This window comes from Prosopis cineraria, unplaced genomic scaffold (genome assembly GCF_029017545.1).
Source record: "Prosopis cineraria cultivar Desert tree isolate PC_DT_omini unplaced genomic scaffold, ASM2901754v1 PC3, whole genome shotgun sequence".
Taxonomy (NCBI): Eukaryota; Viridiplantae; Streptophyta; class Magnoliopsida; order Fabales; family Fabaceae; genus Prosopis; species Prosopis cineraria.
Genome location: NW_026555334.1, coordinates 12,374,061 through 12,389,933, shown reverse-complemented (window position 1 = coordinate 12,389,933; position 15,873 = coordinate 12,374,061). Strand labels below are relative to the sequence as shown.

The following is a 15,873-nucleotide window of genomic DNA, read 5'->3' as shown; positions in this document are numbered from 1 at the left end:
TTGAATGTCTAATACAATTAAAAAATATATACTTCCTCTATTTACAAATATAAATTATTTTTAATTAAATCTCACTCTTTAATAAAACATTTACTTATTTTTAAACTAACATCACATTTTTATTTTTACTATTATTTACTAGGATATTTTACTCTAAAATAAATATAAAATAATTTTTTATTAGAGATGCTTTTAGAAAAACATAATGATTATACTTTAAAATACTAAAAATACTTCATATTTTTTAACATTTAATATCTTAAAAAAATACTTTACTTTTTTAAATGGAGGGAATAGCGTTTTATTAATCACGAACATGTTCCAGCAATTCATTTTTTATTTTTTATTTTTTGGGTACGCTGAGCAATTCAATTTTGGAACAAATTTTATCCACCCATCTTCTTTCTCATGCAATCTCTCTATTTTATCATATGCATCATTTTTTTCCCACAAAAACCATAGATAAATTATTTTAATGGTTTGTATGTATACACAATTATTAAAAAGTAAAAATTCCAATTTTTTATTACATTAGTCAATTTGCATAAAAAACATAAGTTTTACAAAATATATTGACGAATGTTTGTGACAAAAAAGGTTACAACTTACAAGATTATTTTATTTTTATATGCTAGATATGATGATGATATAGTTAAATAACATCTTGATCAAAAAATAGTCAAATAACAAAACTGCCCTTACCTAAAAATACAAAGATGTTGGCAGTAATATGAATTTATATGCCATTGGCAACATAAAATTATATATAAAGTTATAAACAGTCATTTTCCATTTGCCCCATTAATCTTCTCAGACGCGGTTGAAAGCTGAATGTTTGGCATCGTTTAGTGAGAAGGAATTTTATAACGGAGACTTTGATAGATTAACTTCCAATTAATTAATAACACTACGAATGGGTTCGGTTTCGGTTGCTGTTGAAGTTGGAACTAACTTTCTTGTCGTGGAAAATGAATAAAATAATTAATAAATATTATTAAATAAATAAAAATAACTTTACTGTCAACATCTAAACGCCAGCCTCCGTTTGTAACTCGATGGTGAATAAGTTTTAATCGAAAAAAAAAAATTAGAGTAAGTTTTAAAGGTACAATTTTATTTTATTTCAAAAAGAAAAAGTTCATTTATTGAAGAAAAAATTACACATAAATCCTACGTAAGATAATTAATTACTCTTAAATTTATTAATAACTGAGATTAAGAATAACAACACATAGACTTGGGATTAATTAATTATCTTATATGGAACCTTAAAGTAATTCTCCCTTTATTGAACATGAAAGTAATTTATCAAAAATGATTTTAATTTTATTCTTTTAGAGACATAATAAATTCAAACAAAAACCTTGTCCAGAGTGTAAATTCACATTACTCAATAAAAATTAATTCAATTGGTAAGTATTTAACTCATAATTTATAAAATTATATGATCAAATCTTACTACCATTGTGATATTGTTATTGGTGGATAACTTATAAGTATCTTTATAAGCATTTTTTGAGTTTAAGGCTAATCCTAATGTTAGTAAACTCTCAAAACTCAATTTACCAAAAATTTCTTTTGGATGTTATTCACCTAAACTTTTATATATATATATAAAGTGTGAATTCACATATTCACAACCAAGCATCTTAGCTGGGGTGTCTCCATTTCCAATCCCCCGCTTCTATTTCTCCTCTGTTTCCTTAAAAATGTACCATTTTATTTATTAAGAAAATACAGAAAAAAAATTGAAAGCAAAAGGAAATAAAATGAAAGCACTGAACCTAGATTCTCTCCTCCCACCCTCTCCCCATTGCATACAATCCATATTAAATATTTTAATTTTAATTTTATATGTATTAAAATAAAAAATATAAAATTTTTTATTAAATCTGATTAACAATTTTGACAATCCAAATTTAATATTAATAGTTTAAATTTAATATTAGATATGTTATAATTTTAATATTAAACTTGTACTGTTTAGATTATATTTGGACAGTCAACTTATAAAAATTAAAAAAATTAGTAAATCTAATCACTAATATGGACAATTTACATTTAATATGAGTAGTTCAAATTTAATATTAAAATTTTTTATAAGTTTATTATTGAATTTACACTATTTAGAATATATCTTGAAAGTTAATTTATAAAATTATAAAAAAATTTGATGTTAAATTTAGACTACTAAATTAATAATAAAATGTGCTATTAAATTTTTTATAATCTTTAACATAATAAAAACTATGCAGGGTAAGATAGGATGAGGATGCTTTCATTTTTTTTGCTTTCTATTTTTTAGTATTTTTTTAATAAGAAAAATGGTACAATTTTAAGGAAATCTAGGAGAAATGGAGGGGAAAATGAAGACACCCCACACTAAACTGAAGAATAAGAGTCGAACCCAAAGGCTAGGCCTGAGGGTTCTATTTAAATAAGAGTTCAAATTTTAAAAATTTAATTTTTTAAAAGTAATCAAGATTAAGAGCCTAGCCTTGATAAGCCTTGTGAAAAAGGGCTTGAACCTGAGAGGCCCTTCAAATCATGATAAGTCGAACATACATACATATACTTGATGATAATGAAATAACTTGGTTAATATTTATTGTAGGTGATGAAGAAAAACTTGTAGAGATAATTGATATTAAATTTTCACCTTATTTTCAACAAGTAGACCCACATCTGAGGGATCTAATATTTTATTTTTAGATGATGATGAGAAAGATTTAGATTTACATTAATGATGAAGACTTTAATCTTTATCTCAAATTTAAAATTTTAAATCTTTGTCAAATATTATGTGAGACTTTAATTTGTCTTATGTTGAATTTCAGAATATTTTGTTGAAATTAAAATGTTAGATTTTTTTTTTTAGGAAAGATGACTCAAGGGCTTGGCCTTAAGCCCTACAAATAAGGACTGGGCCTCAAAATTATGTCAAATCTTGAGTAACCGAGCTTTAAAACTTGAGCCCTTAATGGCCTAGCTCGCCCTGATTTCTACTTTTACCCCACACTAAGGCCTACAAAGGTATAGCTCAAGTGCTCAATTTGCTAGCAGTGCGCTTGTAGTCAAATGAACCACTGCAATGATAAGATGGATGCCTAATTGTTTTGTGAAAAATGCTTTATCCATATAGTTTTATTAAGTTTTGCTTTTAGTCATTATAATTTTTTAATGTTTTCAATCCCTATAGGAACTAAAATTACTAAAAAATGAAAACTATAAGGACATGAAAAATAAAAGTTACTTAATCTTTCTGAAATTATAGAGATTAAAAAAATCTAATAAAATTATAACGATCGAATATTGTATTTTCTCTTGTTTTGTAGAAAAATATGATCAAGAAAAATTTAATTTAAATTTTCAGCTCCAATTACAATGCAATATGTTTCATACACTAGCATGTAATCAATAAAAGCTATCACTATTTATGAAGAGTTTAAATGACCTTTTTGCCCTTTAACTATTTATACAACAATTTTTTTATGTAACATTCCTTTTTAGTATTTGAAAGAAGTGTAATATTATCCCTACTGTTAACATAAATGATTTTTGACCATGAATTGATTTCAAAAATTGCAAAAAGAGGACTCGAATAAGTGCAGTTATAGATAATATTTACAATATTTTAAAAGAGAAAAAATTATAAATAATAATATTTAAATTATTAAATATCAAAGTAGTAATATTTTAATCATATGTTATTAAAACAGGGGAAATCACAAATAAAGACTTCCAAAATTTACAAACAACCATTCAAGACTATAAAACTCTGCAATTAAATTTTAGGATCATGATCCTTTTCCATAATTAACCATTTTATGTTCTAAATGAAATACTTCAATGATCTTCTCAATCTCATTTGTGATTTCTCTATTTCTTTTTTTAATAATATAGAAGACAACTAAAACCCGACCCTATGTCCTAGCTAAGGCATTACTCTTAGGATAGTCATCCTTTATAATTATACAAAGTTCTTGAGGAGCCTGTAAAATAGCATGAAACCCAAGAATAGTTGATAATCCCTACTTAGCCAAGAAATCTACTGATTTATTACGATCACGAACAATACGCTTGGTATCTACCTTCCAATTTCTGCCCATAAGATGCTTGACTTCCATAATGACCCCAAAGTCCATGTGCTCAGGATTTTCAGCATGAACAATCAACCTTAGAGCTTCAGTTGAGTTTGACTCTAGAATAATCTTACGATAACCCATATTCCAGGCCAATCTCAAACCATAACACACCCATAATTCAGCGAAGAGATGATTATCGTCTCCCATCTGATACATGAAGCCTGCTATAAAAGCTCCTTGAGAATTATGTATAAGGCCACCACAAGCCACTACTTTAGGCGTAAATGCGCAGGCACCATCAACTTTCATCTTGAACCAGTCATCTAATGGGGGCTCCTAACCTATGCATGTACTAACATTGTAAACTAAAGAACTCTTTCCTTGATCCAGCTTTGCTCGAGCCACCCTTATACTTTCAGAAAGTGCTGTAGCACGTTTAGGTATCGTGTCCAATTGAGTCAATTTGTCTTAAAAAAATCTTGTTCCTACGCTTCCAAAGCCACCAATAGATGATAATAAATACCACTGCCCAATCTATATTCACATTATTAACCCCCTGAGCGAATGTTCCATTAAACCTACTCATTCAAAGGTAAATGGAAAAACTTATACAAGTATGACGGTTCAAGATCTTATGCTATGTTCTTTTTATATCTTGACAGTCCCAAAGAATGTTGAGAATATCTTCTGGTCCAAGATGACAAATTGTGTAGACATCATCATCACAAATTCCTCATTTCTTTCGCAAAACATTTGTAAGGAGATTATTCCAACAAGCCACCCATAGTAATGATTTACATCTCTTCGGGGATTTAATTAGATTAGTTTCCCAAAAATGATCTATAGTAGACTTAGATGTTGAAATCACGTCATAAGCAAACTTAATTGAAAACTCACCACTTTTCTCCCATCTCCACTTTACATTGTTGCCTCTGCTATTATGTTCTAGACTTAATTGTACCAATTTCTAGAAGGCTTTTATTCTTGCCCATACATTAGACCTTGAACATTTGGCATTGATCTATGGGATTACATCATCCCCACATTTATACTTATTTCTAATCACTTTAACCCACAAGTCATCTCTTTTTCAAATGAGGCCCCACCCAAGTTTTATGAGTAGAGCTAAATTTGGATCTTTTATATGTCTTAACCGTGAACCTCCTTTCTTCTTTGCAGAACACACCTTATCCCATGTGAACAGGTGAATTTTATGTTTCTTAAAAGAACTCCCCTATAAGAAGCTTCGATTGCATTTGTCCAGAGTCTCACACGTTGTATTAGGAAGAAGAGAGGTTTGCATAACATGACTAGGGATAGCTTATGTGACTGCTGAAACTAGAATTGTGCACCCAATAAGAGAAATTGAAAATGGGTTCCACCTACTTAACATGTCTTTCACTTTATCCAAGGTCCCTCTAAACGTGTCTTTATTCACCCTTTGATGAATGAGAGGCACTCTTAAATATTTACACAAGTCTGTTGTTTGCATAAATCCCAAAAACTAGCTTATTTCTTCCCTCTTGGTGTGATTAATATTTTAGGAGAAAAACAAGTGAGTCTTAATGGCATTCACCTTCACACCTGAAGCTGAATAAAAGTTGTCTAGAACTGATTTAATGATTTTAGCTTGTTGAAGAGAAGCCTTAGCAAATAAGATAATATTATCTGTAAAGAACAAATGGGAGATAGGCGGCCCTGATTTAGTGAGGCACATAGGCCTCCAAGTGTTAAGGTTCATCTACTCTAGAATGAGGTGTGCAAGCTTTTCCATACAAAAAACAAACAGATAGGGAGATAAAGGGTCACCCTGGCATACTCCCCGTGAGGGCTAGAAGCTATTAGCATTGGACCCATTCAATAAAAGTTGCATATCCACAGTAGACACAGTAGCACTAATAACATTGATAATAGATGTTGGAAGTTTAAGCTCATGAAGACAATTAACAATAAAATTCCAACTAACTCGATCATAGGCTTTCTCAAGATCTATTTTAATAGCCTAATCGTTTTTTCCCTTCCTATTTCGCATGGAATGAATAACCTTCTTGAATGATTATAATATTATCAGTGCTATGTCTCCTAGCGACAAAGCTGCATTGAGTGGGAGAAATAATATGAGGTAAAAAAAACTTTATCCTTTTTGAAATTACCTTCATGATAATTTTGTAAATCACATTACAAAAACTTATTGGCCTCAAATCCCATAAATTTTTAAGGGGATTCTTCTTCAGAACAAGGATAATTAAAGTACCAAATTAATTTCCTTGATAGCCTGAGGATTAAGAAAAATACGCTAAACAAACTCCATAACAAATCCCTAACTCTATACCACTGATTCTGATAAAAGAGAGCATTAAAACTATCCGATCCTGGAGACTTAAGAGCTCCCATGTCGAAAAAAGCCTCTTTTTTACTTTTGTCACCCTATTTGCACATAATTGTGAGTGAGTCTCGTTAATTGAAGGAAAGTGCACCTGGCAATTAATGGCGTCATGTACAACATTATCTTTCATAAATAAGGTAGCAAAATAATTCGTAGCCATAAGCTTAATAAAATTAAGGTAATAACACTATTCCCCATCATCACCTCACATAGCTTCAATTGTATTAATTTTCAGTCGCTTGTTGGCATAAGGATGAAAAAACTCATGTTTCTATCCCCCATAATAAATTGCTAGCAGGATGAAAAATTGATATATAATTATGTTTGGTATAAAATTATCATGTTCAAGCTAATTTGGGTTTATTAGATAATAGTTGGATTAATAGTCAATTATGAGGAATAATATATTTTTGAATTAATTATACGAATTTTGAGCTTAAATTGTGAATATTTTATTTTTTTTATTTTTAACATGGTTTAATTTTTTTAATATTTAATTGAGCTTAATTTGAATTATCATACGTTAGTTGAGTGTTTGGCCATTTTGTAAAAAAATTATAATTGCTAAAAAAATTATTTTGAAAATATTTTATGAGATATGAAATTTATTTTGGACATAATTTATACTAATGGGTGCATTTGATTTCTTTAGAATTTGGAGATAAAATTAACGAAACTCAATGGTGAAGATTGAATTCTAACAATTAAAAGAGCATTCAAGGACTATAAAGAAACAAGATAAAAAGAAATTATCAAAGTTCATTAAGAATAAATGGATATTTCTAATAAAAAAATTAGAGAACCTGTTTACTTTTATTTTTATCATTTTCTTATTAGTTTTTTTTTAATTTAATGACTGAGATTTTTTTTAAATTTTTTACCCTCTTTTTTAGTCATGAGATTATTCTTTCCTAACTTTTCCTCACACACACGCAGCCGCCAGAATTGGAAAAAAGAAGGCATCTCTCTCTCGATTTTTTCGGTTGCGTCTCCCATCTCCATTTTTCGATTTCATCCATCCACCGAGCAGCACACCCAAAATAATCATGATTCATTTATTTTGTTCAGTTCACCTGACCCAAGCAATATATTCCCCTACACACACCGAAAGCCATTTTAATTAACAACCAATTTCTCTCCCCTTCCATTACCTACATGGACTGTCACACCTGAAAATATGATGTGAACGGCGTGCAAGAGTGAAGGTTTTAGCTTTCAGAGTAAAAATTGAATGAATGAGAATCGTCACTAAAATTTTAAGAAAAATCTTAAAAAACTATTTAAAGAAAAAAAAAAGAAGGTTTGCAAAAGCAGAAAATAGGTCCGCGAGTCAGTTGAATATGGAAAAGATATTAGGTATCCCATAACACCTGTTTATAAGAACAGTTACCTAAAATTTATTGTGCTAAACTAATATATCTTTGAAGTTATTTTAATTATCTCTTTCTTATTCACATGTTTGACATAAAAAATGATAATAATTAAGTGAAAAATATTTATTTAATTACAAGCGAGGACTTGACTTAAAATCAGACTCCGAGACCTACATACCCTATAATGAGAATCAAAGTTCACGTAGTTCGGACTTAAAAATTTATTGGTGAAAATATTTTTTTTCAAAAAAAATTAATTAAAAATAATTCACCATTTTACAAATAAAATAATTTTTGAAATTTTGATATGTGTGTTTTAAATTATAAAAAAGAATTTAATTTCAATTATTTTTTTAAATTTTTGAATTTTTGGAATAAAGAAAAGAAAAAAGTTAAAATTTTTTTTTATGTTTTATGATTGAGAATTTAACCGCTATACTTGCAGAGCCTTATCGGCTCACACAATAATGTAATCATTTTAAATATCTATGAAAATTTTAAAATTTCTTGCGATAAAAGAGTTTAAAAATTTAATTTATTTATATTTTTAAGTGTTAGTAATAATTTATTTAAGCATGTATATATATGTTTTTAAAGAATCTTAATCATCATACCTGTAAAGTCTTATTAACTTATACGGTAATATAATTATCCTAAATATTTGCAGAGATTCAAAATTCTCACACAATAAAAGATTAAATAATAGGCACTTTAATACATTTTTAATTTAATTGATTTAATATATAATTTATTTATATTTATTAAAAACTTAATCATTATATTTACAGAGTCTTATTAACTCATATAATAATATGATTATCTTAAAAGTTTACGGAGATTTAAAAATTTTACATGACTAAAAGATATAATCGGTAAATGTGATTATAATTTAAACACATTAATTTGATTAACTAATTTTTATAAATTGTGTATTATATCATTATTTATAAAAAAATTATTTATTTATTATAAAATTGAGAATCACTACATTTGTGAGGACTTATTATCTCACATGATGATGTGATAAATGTAATTCTCTATGAAAATTTTTGAAGTCTCACATGAGACTTAATAAATTATTAATTTGAATTATAAAAAGAAAGTTAATTTTAATAATAGGCCTTTGAAATCCATATTAACATATAAGTTTTACTCTCATATCTGCAAAATCTTATTGATTTACACGATATAAAATTATCCTAAATATTTATAGAGATTCAAAGTCTCACATAATAAAAGGATTAAATAATATTCACTTTAAATATATTTTAATATGTAATTATACAATGTATATTTTTAAATATAAAAATCTTAATTGTTATACCTGTGAAACTTTATTGACTCACACGGTAGTACGATTATCCTAAAGGTTTACGGAGTTGTAAAAATCTTATGTGACTAAAAGATCTAATTAGACAATATAATTATAATTTAAATTTATTAATTTAATTAATTAATATTATAAAAAATGTTTATTGTTTTATTTACAAATTTTTTTATTTATTTACCATATAAATTGAGAATCATGATATCTACGAGGATATTTCATCCCACATGATGATGTGATTAATTTAAGAGTTCGTTTGGTTTTCAGTTTGCCAAAAATTAGTTTGATGAAAGTTCATGTGGTAAAAGTCAATTTAGTAAAAGTCAGTTGTTGTAATAAAATTTGTATTTGGGTATATTTTTTTAAAAGTCAATTTGACAAAATGAAAGTTGTTTGAATTAATAAAAATTTGTTCTTTTGAAATGTAATTTTTAATATGTAATGATAAAAAAAGACATTGATTTATGATAATTTATAATTTTTATTATACAAATATAATATATTAGAAATATTTAAAAAATGTGAAACAAATTGAAAATAACATAAATTTAAAATGTTAAATAATAAGAATAAAAAATATAAAATTTAATTTTGGAAAAAATCATGTAATAAATAGTTAAACATTCATTAATATTGAATAGTTACATGATTAATGGTTCGATCTATAATATACAATCTGATCTCTAATAGAATCTCAAACTCTATTAATCTCTTTTCGTTTCCTTATTGTACCACTATTTTTCTAATAAAGATGCAGCCTTTCATGCATAGATGAGCAAGAAACCATAAATAAATAAGGCAGCCCAGAGGTTTGACCAGGACGAAGTGAACACAAACTTGGGGATTTGAAGGGAGGGTGAGTGGAAATGTCAAAAGGCTGCAACGTTCTTATAGCAACACCCCGAGTTGCACGAACGAGAGGAAATAAGAAATAGGAGGGTATCATAGTCAATACAAATATTAGGTACCAGCCATAATTACTCACATTCCACATATCACGTTTCAAAAGCTACACAAAAGAGCTTTTGAATTTTTCAGTTTCAGACGCATTTGTAAGCTCTTTTTGAAAGTACATCCTATTTGAAAAAACTAACCCAAACAATATTTCACATTTAAAAAGTTGAAAACTACATTTGAAATGTAAAAGTAGGTCTACCCAAATGCACATTAAGTTTCTACAAAGATTTTTAAAATCTCACATGAGACTTAAATATTTATTATAAAAAGAGAATTAATTTTAACAATAGACCTTTGGGACTCATATAAATACATACAAGACTGATCGTCACACTTGCAAAATCTTATTGATTTGCATGGTATGAGATTATTTTAAATTTAAATGCTTGCGGAGATTCTTGAAATCTCACACTACAAATAAACCATAAATAAATATATATATATATATATATATCTTTTTTTCTTTTTATACTTTAGCCTCTTATAATGAAACCATGACAACATATAGAAAAAGAAAGCACCATGAGGTATATGTATGTTATTAGCCATGATTAACGGTATGCATGATTAAACTACCATAAATGAACAAAGATTAATATAAGGATCAAACTATGCCACCACACGTTGCATTTTTTAAAAACATAGTAATTAAAAAGATTGAAAGGCAATTTGAGAATCAACCATACAAAACTAAATGTATCTAGATTAGACACGTTGGATATCTTATAATATAAACCATCACAAGTCCATTTTGCAAACACAAACATCACGATGAAGAACTTGTCAAATTTTTGAAATTAGTAGGCAAACTTAGTGAGTAATTTCCAAGTGTCAAGAATCTCAAAACTTAAATAGAACTACACCCTTAAACTATTAAGAGATGCAAGATTATACAAGATATTTTATAAATAGCTAATCAAGGACTCATGCAAACTTATGCCCACCATAAGATCTTGGAAAGAAAAGGGAAAAGGAAAACAATATTATTCAAGCCACAGCCTTTACCTGCAACCGTTTAATAGAGATGGTGTTTTCGATCAGCTCTTCCTCCAAGCTCTCGGCTCTCCACTGGGAAGAATTAGAGCCAATATTACATAACATAGCTACCCTTCCATCAGGAGTTCTACCTTTGAAATTGCAAATTTGAAGCATTGGCATCCGAATTACAGCCACTGGTCTTGCCTCAAAAGAAATTTCGCTATTGGCAGTAGCAAGTGCTGTGACAAGGCTAAGAATATTTACTCCATCACTAGCCTTGATTCTCACAACATATGTTTTCCAGCTTCCTTTTGCCTCAAAATAATACCAACCTCTCGTCCAAGTTTGGAGGTCTTTTTTCTCAGCATTAATTCCCTAACCTTCACGGGTTTAAAGCATTCAGTTCGGATCCACGTCTAGTTTTGGGCTTGACTTTTTATCGAACATCGCCACCACACCATAACCTTTCTTCTTGTTGTTCTTCTCTCTCTCCCTTACTCTCGGTCTCTTCCCCACTTCGCGCTCTCTCTTTGACTCTCCTTCTGTTTTTGAAAAATCTCCTCCTTCTCTCAGATTTCAACCTCTTTTTCCTTCATTCGTTCTCACCTCCATGCTGCGTCTATGCTCTCTCCTTCCTTCATGTCTGTGCTCTATTTTTCTTCTTTTTCTGCAATGTGCATCTTTGCCTTTTTTCTACATGTGTCTCTAACTCTTTTTCTTTACGTGTGTGCGTGCTGTGTTTTTGCTCCTTTTCTTTACGTTTGTCTGGCATTCTGCTCTTTTTCTTTGCATGTGGCCAAACATTTTGGTCTTCTTGGTCTGTGGCTTTGTTTTTTTTACGTTTCTTTTACTTGTGCGCTTGCATGACTCGCCTCTACTCTTTGCTTTCTCTTTTTGATTCTGTTATAACGTGCATTTTTGCATGGTTGTGTTTTTGTGTGTTTTTCATGTATGTGTGAGACTGCTCTACTCTTTGCTTCTATTGTTCTTGTGTCTAATCTCCTTCTATGTTTCTTCTATCTAGCCAAAAGTAATTTTTGGGCTGGGTGAAAGTTTCACCTGCCCTATTTTTTTTAATGCCTTTTTTCTTTTTTTTTTGTGTTAATCAAATTAAGGGGGGAGAGAGAGAAATTTGATTTTGAAATATATATTTATTTTTTAGGAAAAACAATAAGATTTAAAAAGTTAACTCTTAAAAATTAATTCTCAATATTTTTGAACAGTTGGGATAATTTGAGAGAGATTTTTCAAAGACTTTAGCGAATTTTTTTTTGAAAATATAATCCTAAAAAAGATTAAATTTTATTTTTATATTTTTTACATTTTTTGGTTGAATTTATTATTATTTTTATTAAATTTAAAAAATGCTCGGATAAAATACAGTGTTTACATGGACAGCACATCACCCTCCAATTCTTCCACTATTCCCTTACTCACCATTAACTTCACGCCACCTCACCCTATTTCCTATGACCGTGACTTGTGGCTTGGAGCTTGGAGGAAGAGCATCATCCACAGAAGCTTGAGCTAAAAGCATCATCCATAGGAGCTTGAGCTAGGTCGAGACTTGGGATGAGCATGGGAAAGCTAAAGCCTACGATTTGCACTTGAAGACTATTAGAGAATGATTTTTTTCATTTATCTCTTTAATTCAAGAATTTATAATTATTTAGTTTTAAATAATTTTAAATTATAATGCTTGAGTACAATCTAGTTCTAGGTTGTAAATATTTTTTAATCTTAGATTGGATAGATATTTGGATTGATTTTGTGTTAACTGAATTTATAGAATTTATGTTTATTACATTTGCTTTGCCAACTAAATTAATAATTAAGTTCTCATTATTGATTTAATTGTCATTGTGGTGTTTGTTGCAAATTTGGGCAGTTCTTTTTACATTTTGATTGTTTAATTGAGTTAGTAATTTGTCTAATTATTCAATTAAATAATTTAAATATATTTTTTAAAATTATTTTGAATTAATTATTATTGGTTTTAATGGATTTAATTTGCCTAATTCATAGTCATAACATTTGATTTATTATGAGTTCTCTCATGGATTATGTAACATCCTAACTTAAATTTAATAGTTAATTTAGGTTAATAGAAATTTTGAAAAAAATATTTAGAGCTAAGAAAATTAGTAGGAGATGATTATTAAATCTAACTTAGGATTTAATTTTAAATTAAAATAAAAAATTATTAATTAAAAAAATAATAATAAAAATATTATTAAATTATTGTTATTATAAAAAAAAGAAGAGATATTAAAAAAAAGGAAGAAGAAGAAGAAGAACAAGATTGCTTTCGGCGGCCGCGTAATGATTACATGTAAAATAATAAAAAAAAGAAAGAAGAGAGAGGAAAGAAGAAATAATAAAAAGAATGTGAGACCTACTGAATTTTTATAAAAACTCACCTGTTTCCTTCGTTTCTTCATTCTTTCCTTCGTGCGCGAGTTGAGGCAGAGTGAGCGTGAGTCGCCGATGCAAGAGATCTGAGTTTTTAAGATAAGAGTTTTTAATAGGATATTTAGGGTGTGATTTTAAACTTTTCAAGACTAAGTAAGTGTTCTAAAAATTTTTTTTAGTCATCCTTCCTCTTTGGTTTCTAATTTTGTGGTGGTAGAAAATTTAAGATCTAGAAGAAGGATGAATTTATGTTGAATAAATATAGTTTTTGAGGTTGTTAGTAGTATAATAAATGTTCTAGAGTATAAATTTATTGATGATCTTTGAATTTGTGACTTATGAATCAAATTCTAAACTAGATTTGAAAATATATGTTGATTTATTGAGGTTTAGATAATTATTTGGGATCAGAAATGAATTATTATGGCTATAGGATTATGATTCTAAGCAAGAGACTCAATTTTTAATTTTTGAGTATTTTCGGTGTGAATTTATAAAATAAAAAGAAAATTTTGATAATAGAAATTAGTTTAGAAGCTGATTTTTAGATTATTAATGTTTATTGGTGAGTAAAAGAGGAGTTAAAAATTTTACTTAATAGTATTAACTTTAAATTTGTATTAATATTGAGATTAGGAATTATGTTATATTTTTAATTCTATTATTAGAATTATTTTTTTAGTTTCAAAAATTGAAACTAATATTTATAAATAATATATTATTTGTAGATTGTATTATTGGTGAAGATTGTGGTGGGAGAGAAATTGTAAGGAATAATTTATTGAAAAAGCCACGAGATAACCATGCTTTTAATTTGTGATTAGTGTTATTTCATGTTAATTGGATGATTATTGAGAAAATTATGAATTTTGTAATATTGTATAATTATGCAATATTATTATGAATTTGTTTGATTATTGTAGGAGATGTTGGGAGACTTATTATTGTTGTTGTATTTATATGCCACGTGGTACGCTCCTATTGGAGCTCAATAGGTGGCTTGTAAGGGCTCGGGTTAATCTACCTTTGGCCGGGTGATTTAGCATCGAGTGAGGGCTATAGCTTGGGGTTAATGGAGGGACATAAGGATGGTTATTTGTGTGTATTATAATATTTCTTATATTTGTTGGAATTATATTATTTTTAATTCTCACTTAATAAGCACACACTTAACTGTTTGTATATACTATCATAAATTGGTTATAGTTACTGGGACTTTTGAGTCTCATTATGTGGTTAATAATTTTCAGGAGAAGAGCCACGAGTGACACGTGGAGGAGTCCCAGAGGCTTAGTGGCATAGCTTTTAGGTGACATTAGTATTAGCATCCATTTAGATAGTTTTAGTGACATAAATTACATTTTCTCATTTACATTTTAGTGTAAAAATCTAGCATTTAGTTTTAGATTTTTTTGCATTAGTTTTTAAATACCTAGAAAACTTAAAATAACTCATAAATTTCTCCTTGGAAAGAATAGCATAAGGTTGGCCTATGTTATATTAAGTCAATCTTAATTTAATTGAATACCGACATGACTAAGGCAACCCATCAGCATGTAATATTTTCTAGAATTCATAATTGTTCAAAAATCATACATGCATGAATTGTTCAATTGCGAAAGGTTATTGTTTGGAAATAAATTATATCACATGGTATGCCCTCATATGATCCATGAGTGGCTTTTATCATTTGAACTAGCTTACCTTTGGATTCAGACATGGACTTTAGGCCTGGTGAAAAGAGAAGATAAGGTGGTAGTCTTACATATTTGTTCGGTTATGTACGAAATTGTTTGGAATTTTTTTAGATTAAATTGTTTTTGTATGTTCCACTTAGCAATCGTATGAGTAATTGCATGTCATACATTATAGCATATTGGTATTGGTTATTAGCACCTTCATATTTTATTCTCGATGTTAATATTTTTATAAGAATGAGTAAAGCATGAGAAGTGTTAAAGCTTACTTAGACTTGATATATGAGACTCCAATTTACTTGTTATACCTCATTTTGTTGTTGAATGTATATTTGCCAAGTTAGGGTATTTCGATATGACAGAGCATGTAGACTCTAGCCTTCGATAGGCCATGTATATGCTAGCCATAAGAAGAGTCTTTGACACTCATGGCCTTAAATTATTATGTTTAAAGATTTATGTGAGGCTTGAAGATGGAATTCACTTATGTTCAGTTTTGTATAAATTGTGTTGAGTGGTTGTAACCCAATCGTGGTTTTAATTATACTTAAGTTGTAGCAATGGTTGATATTTATGTATATTGTTTAGCAATGGAAGTAATGTGGTCAAATTGGTCACTTGAGTTTTTGACTTTGGTTTGTGTTGTAGTGTTAAATGT

At 28.5% G+C, this 15,873-nt stretch overlaps 1 protein-coding gene across 1 annotated transcript; it reads right to left on the bottom strand.

The window, feature by feature from the left end:
* Positions 1-4,031: 4,031 nt before the first annotated feature.
* On the bottom strand, positions 4,032-4,394 carry LOC129305407 (uncharacterized). The gene has a single exon (XM_054945442.1). The coding sequence runs from the start codon at positions 4,392-4,394 to the stop codon at positions 4,032-4,034; it is 363 nt and encodes a 120-aa protein (XP_054801417.1).
* Positions 4,395-15,873: the final 11,479 nt, after the last annotated feature.

Bases quoted from the DNA above. Each gene is read 5' to 3' on its own strand.
- LOC129305407 (XM_054945442.1), bottom strand. From the start codon at position 4,394: ATGAAAGTTGATGGTGCCTGCGCATTTACGCCTAAAGTAGTGGCTTGT.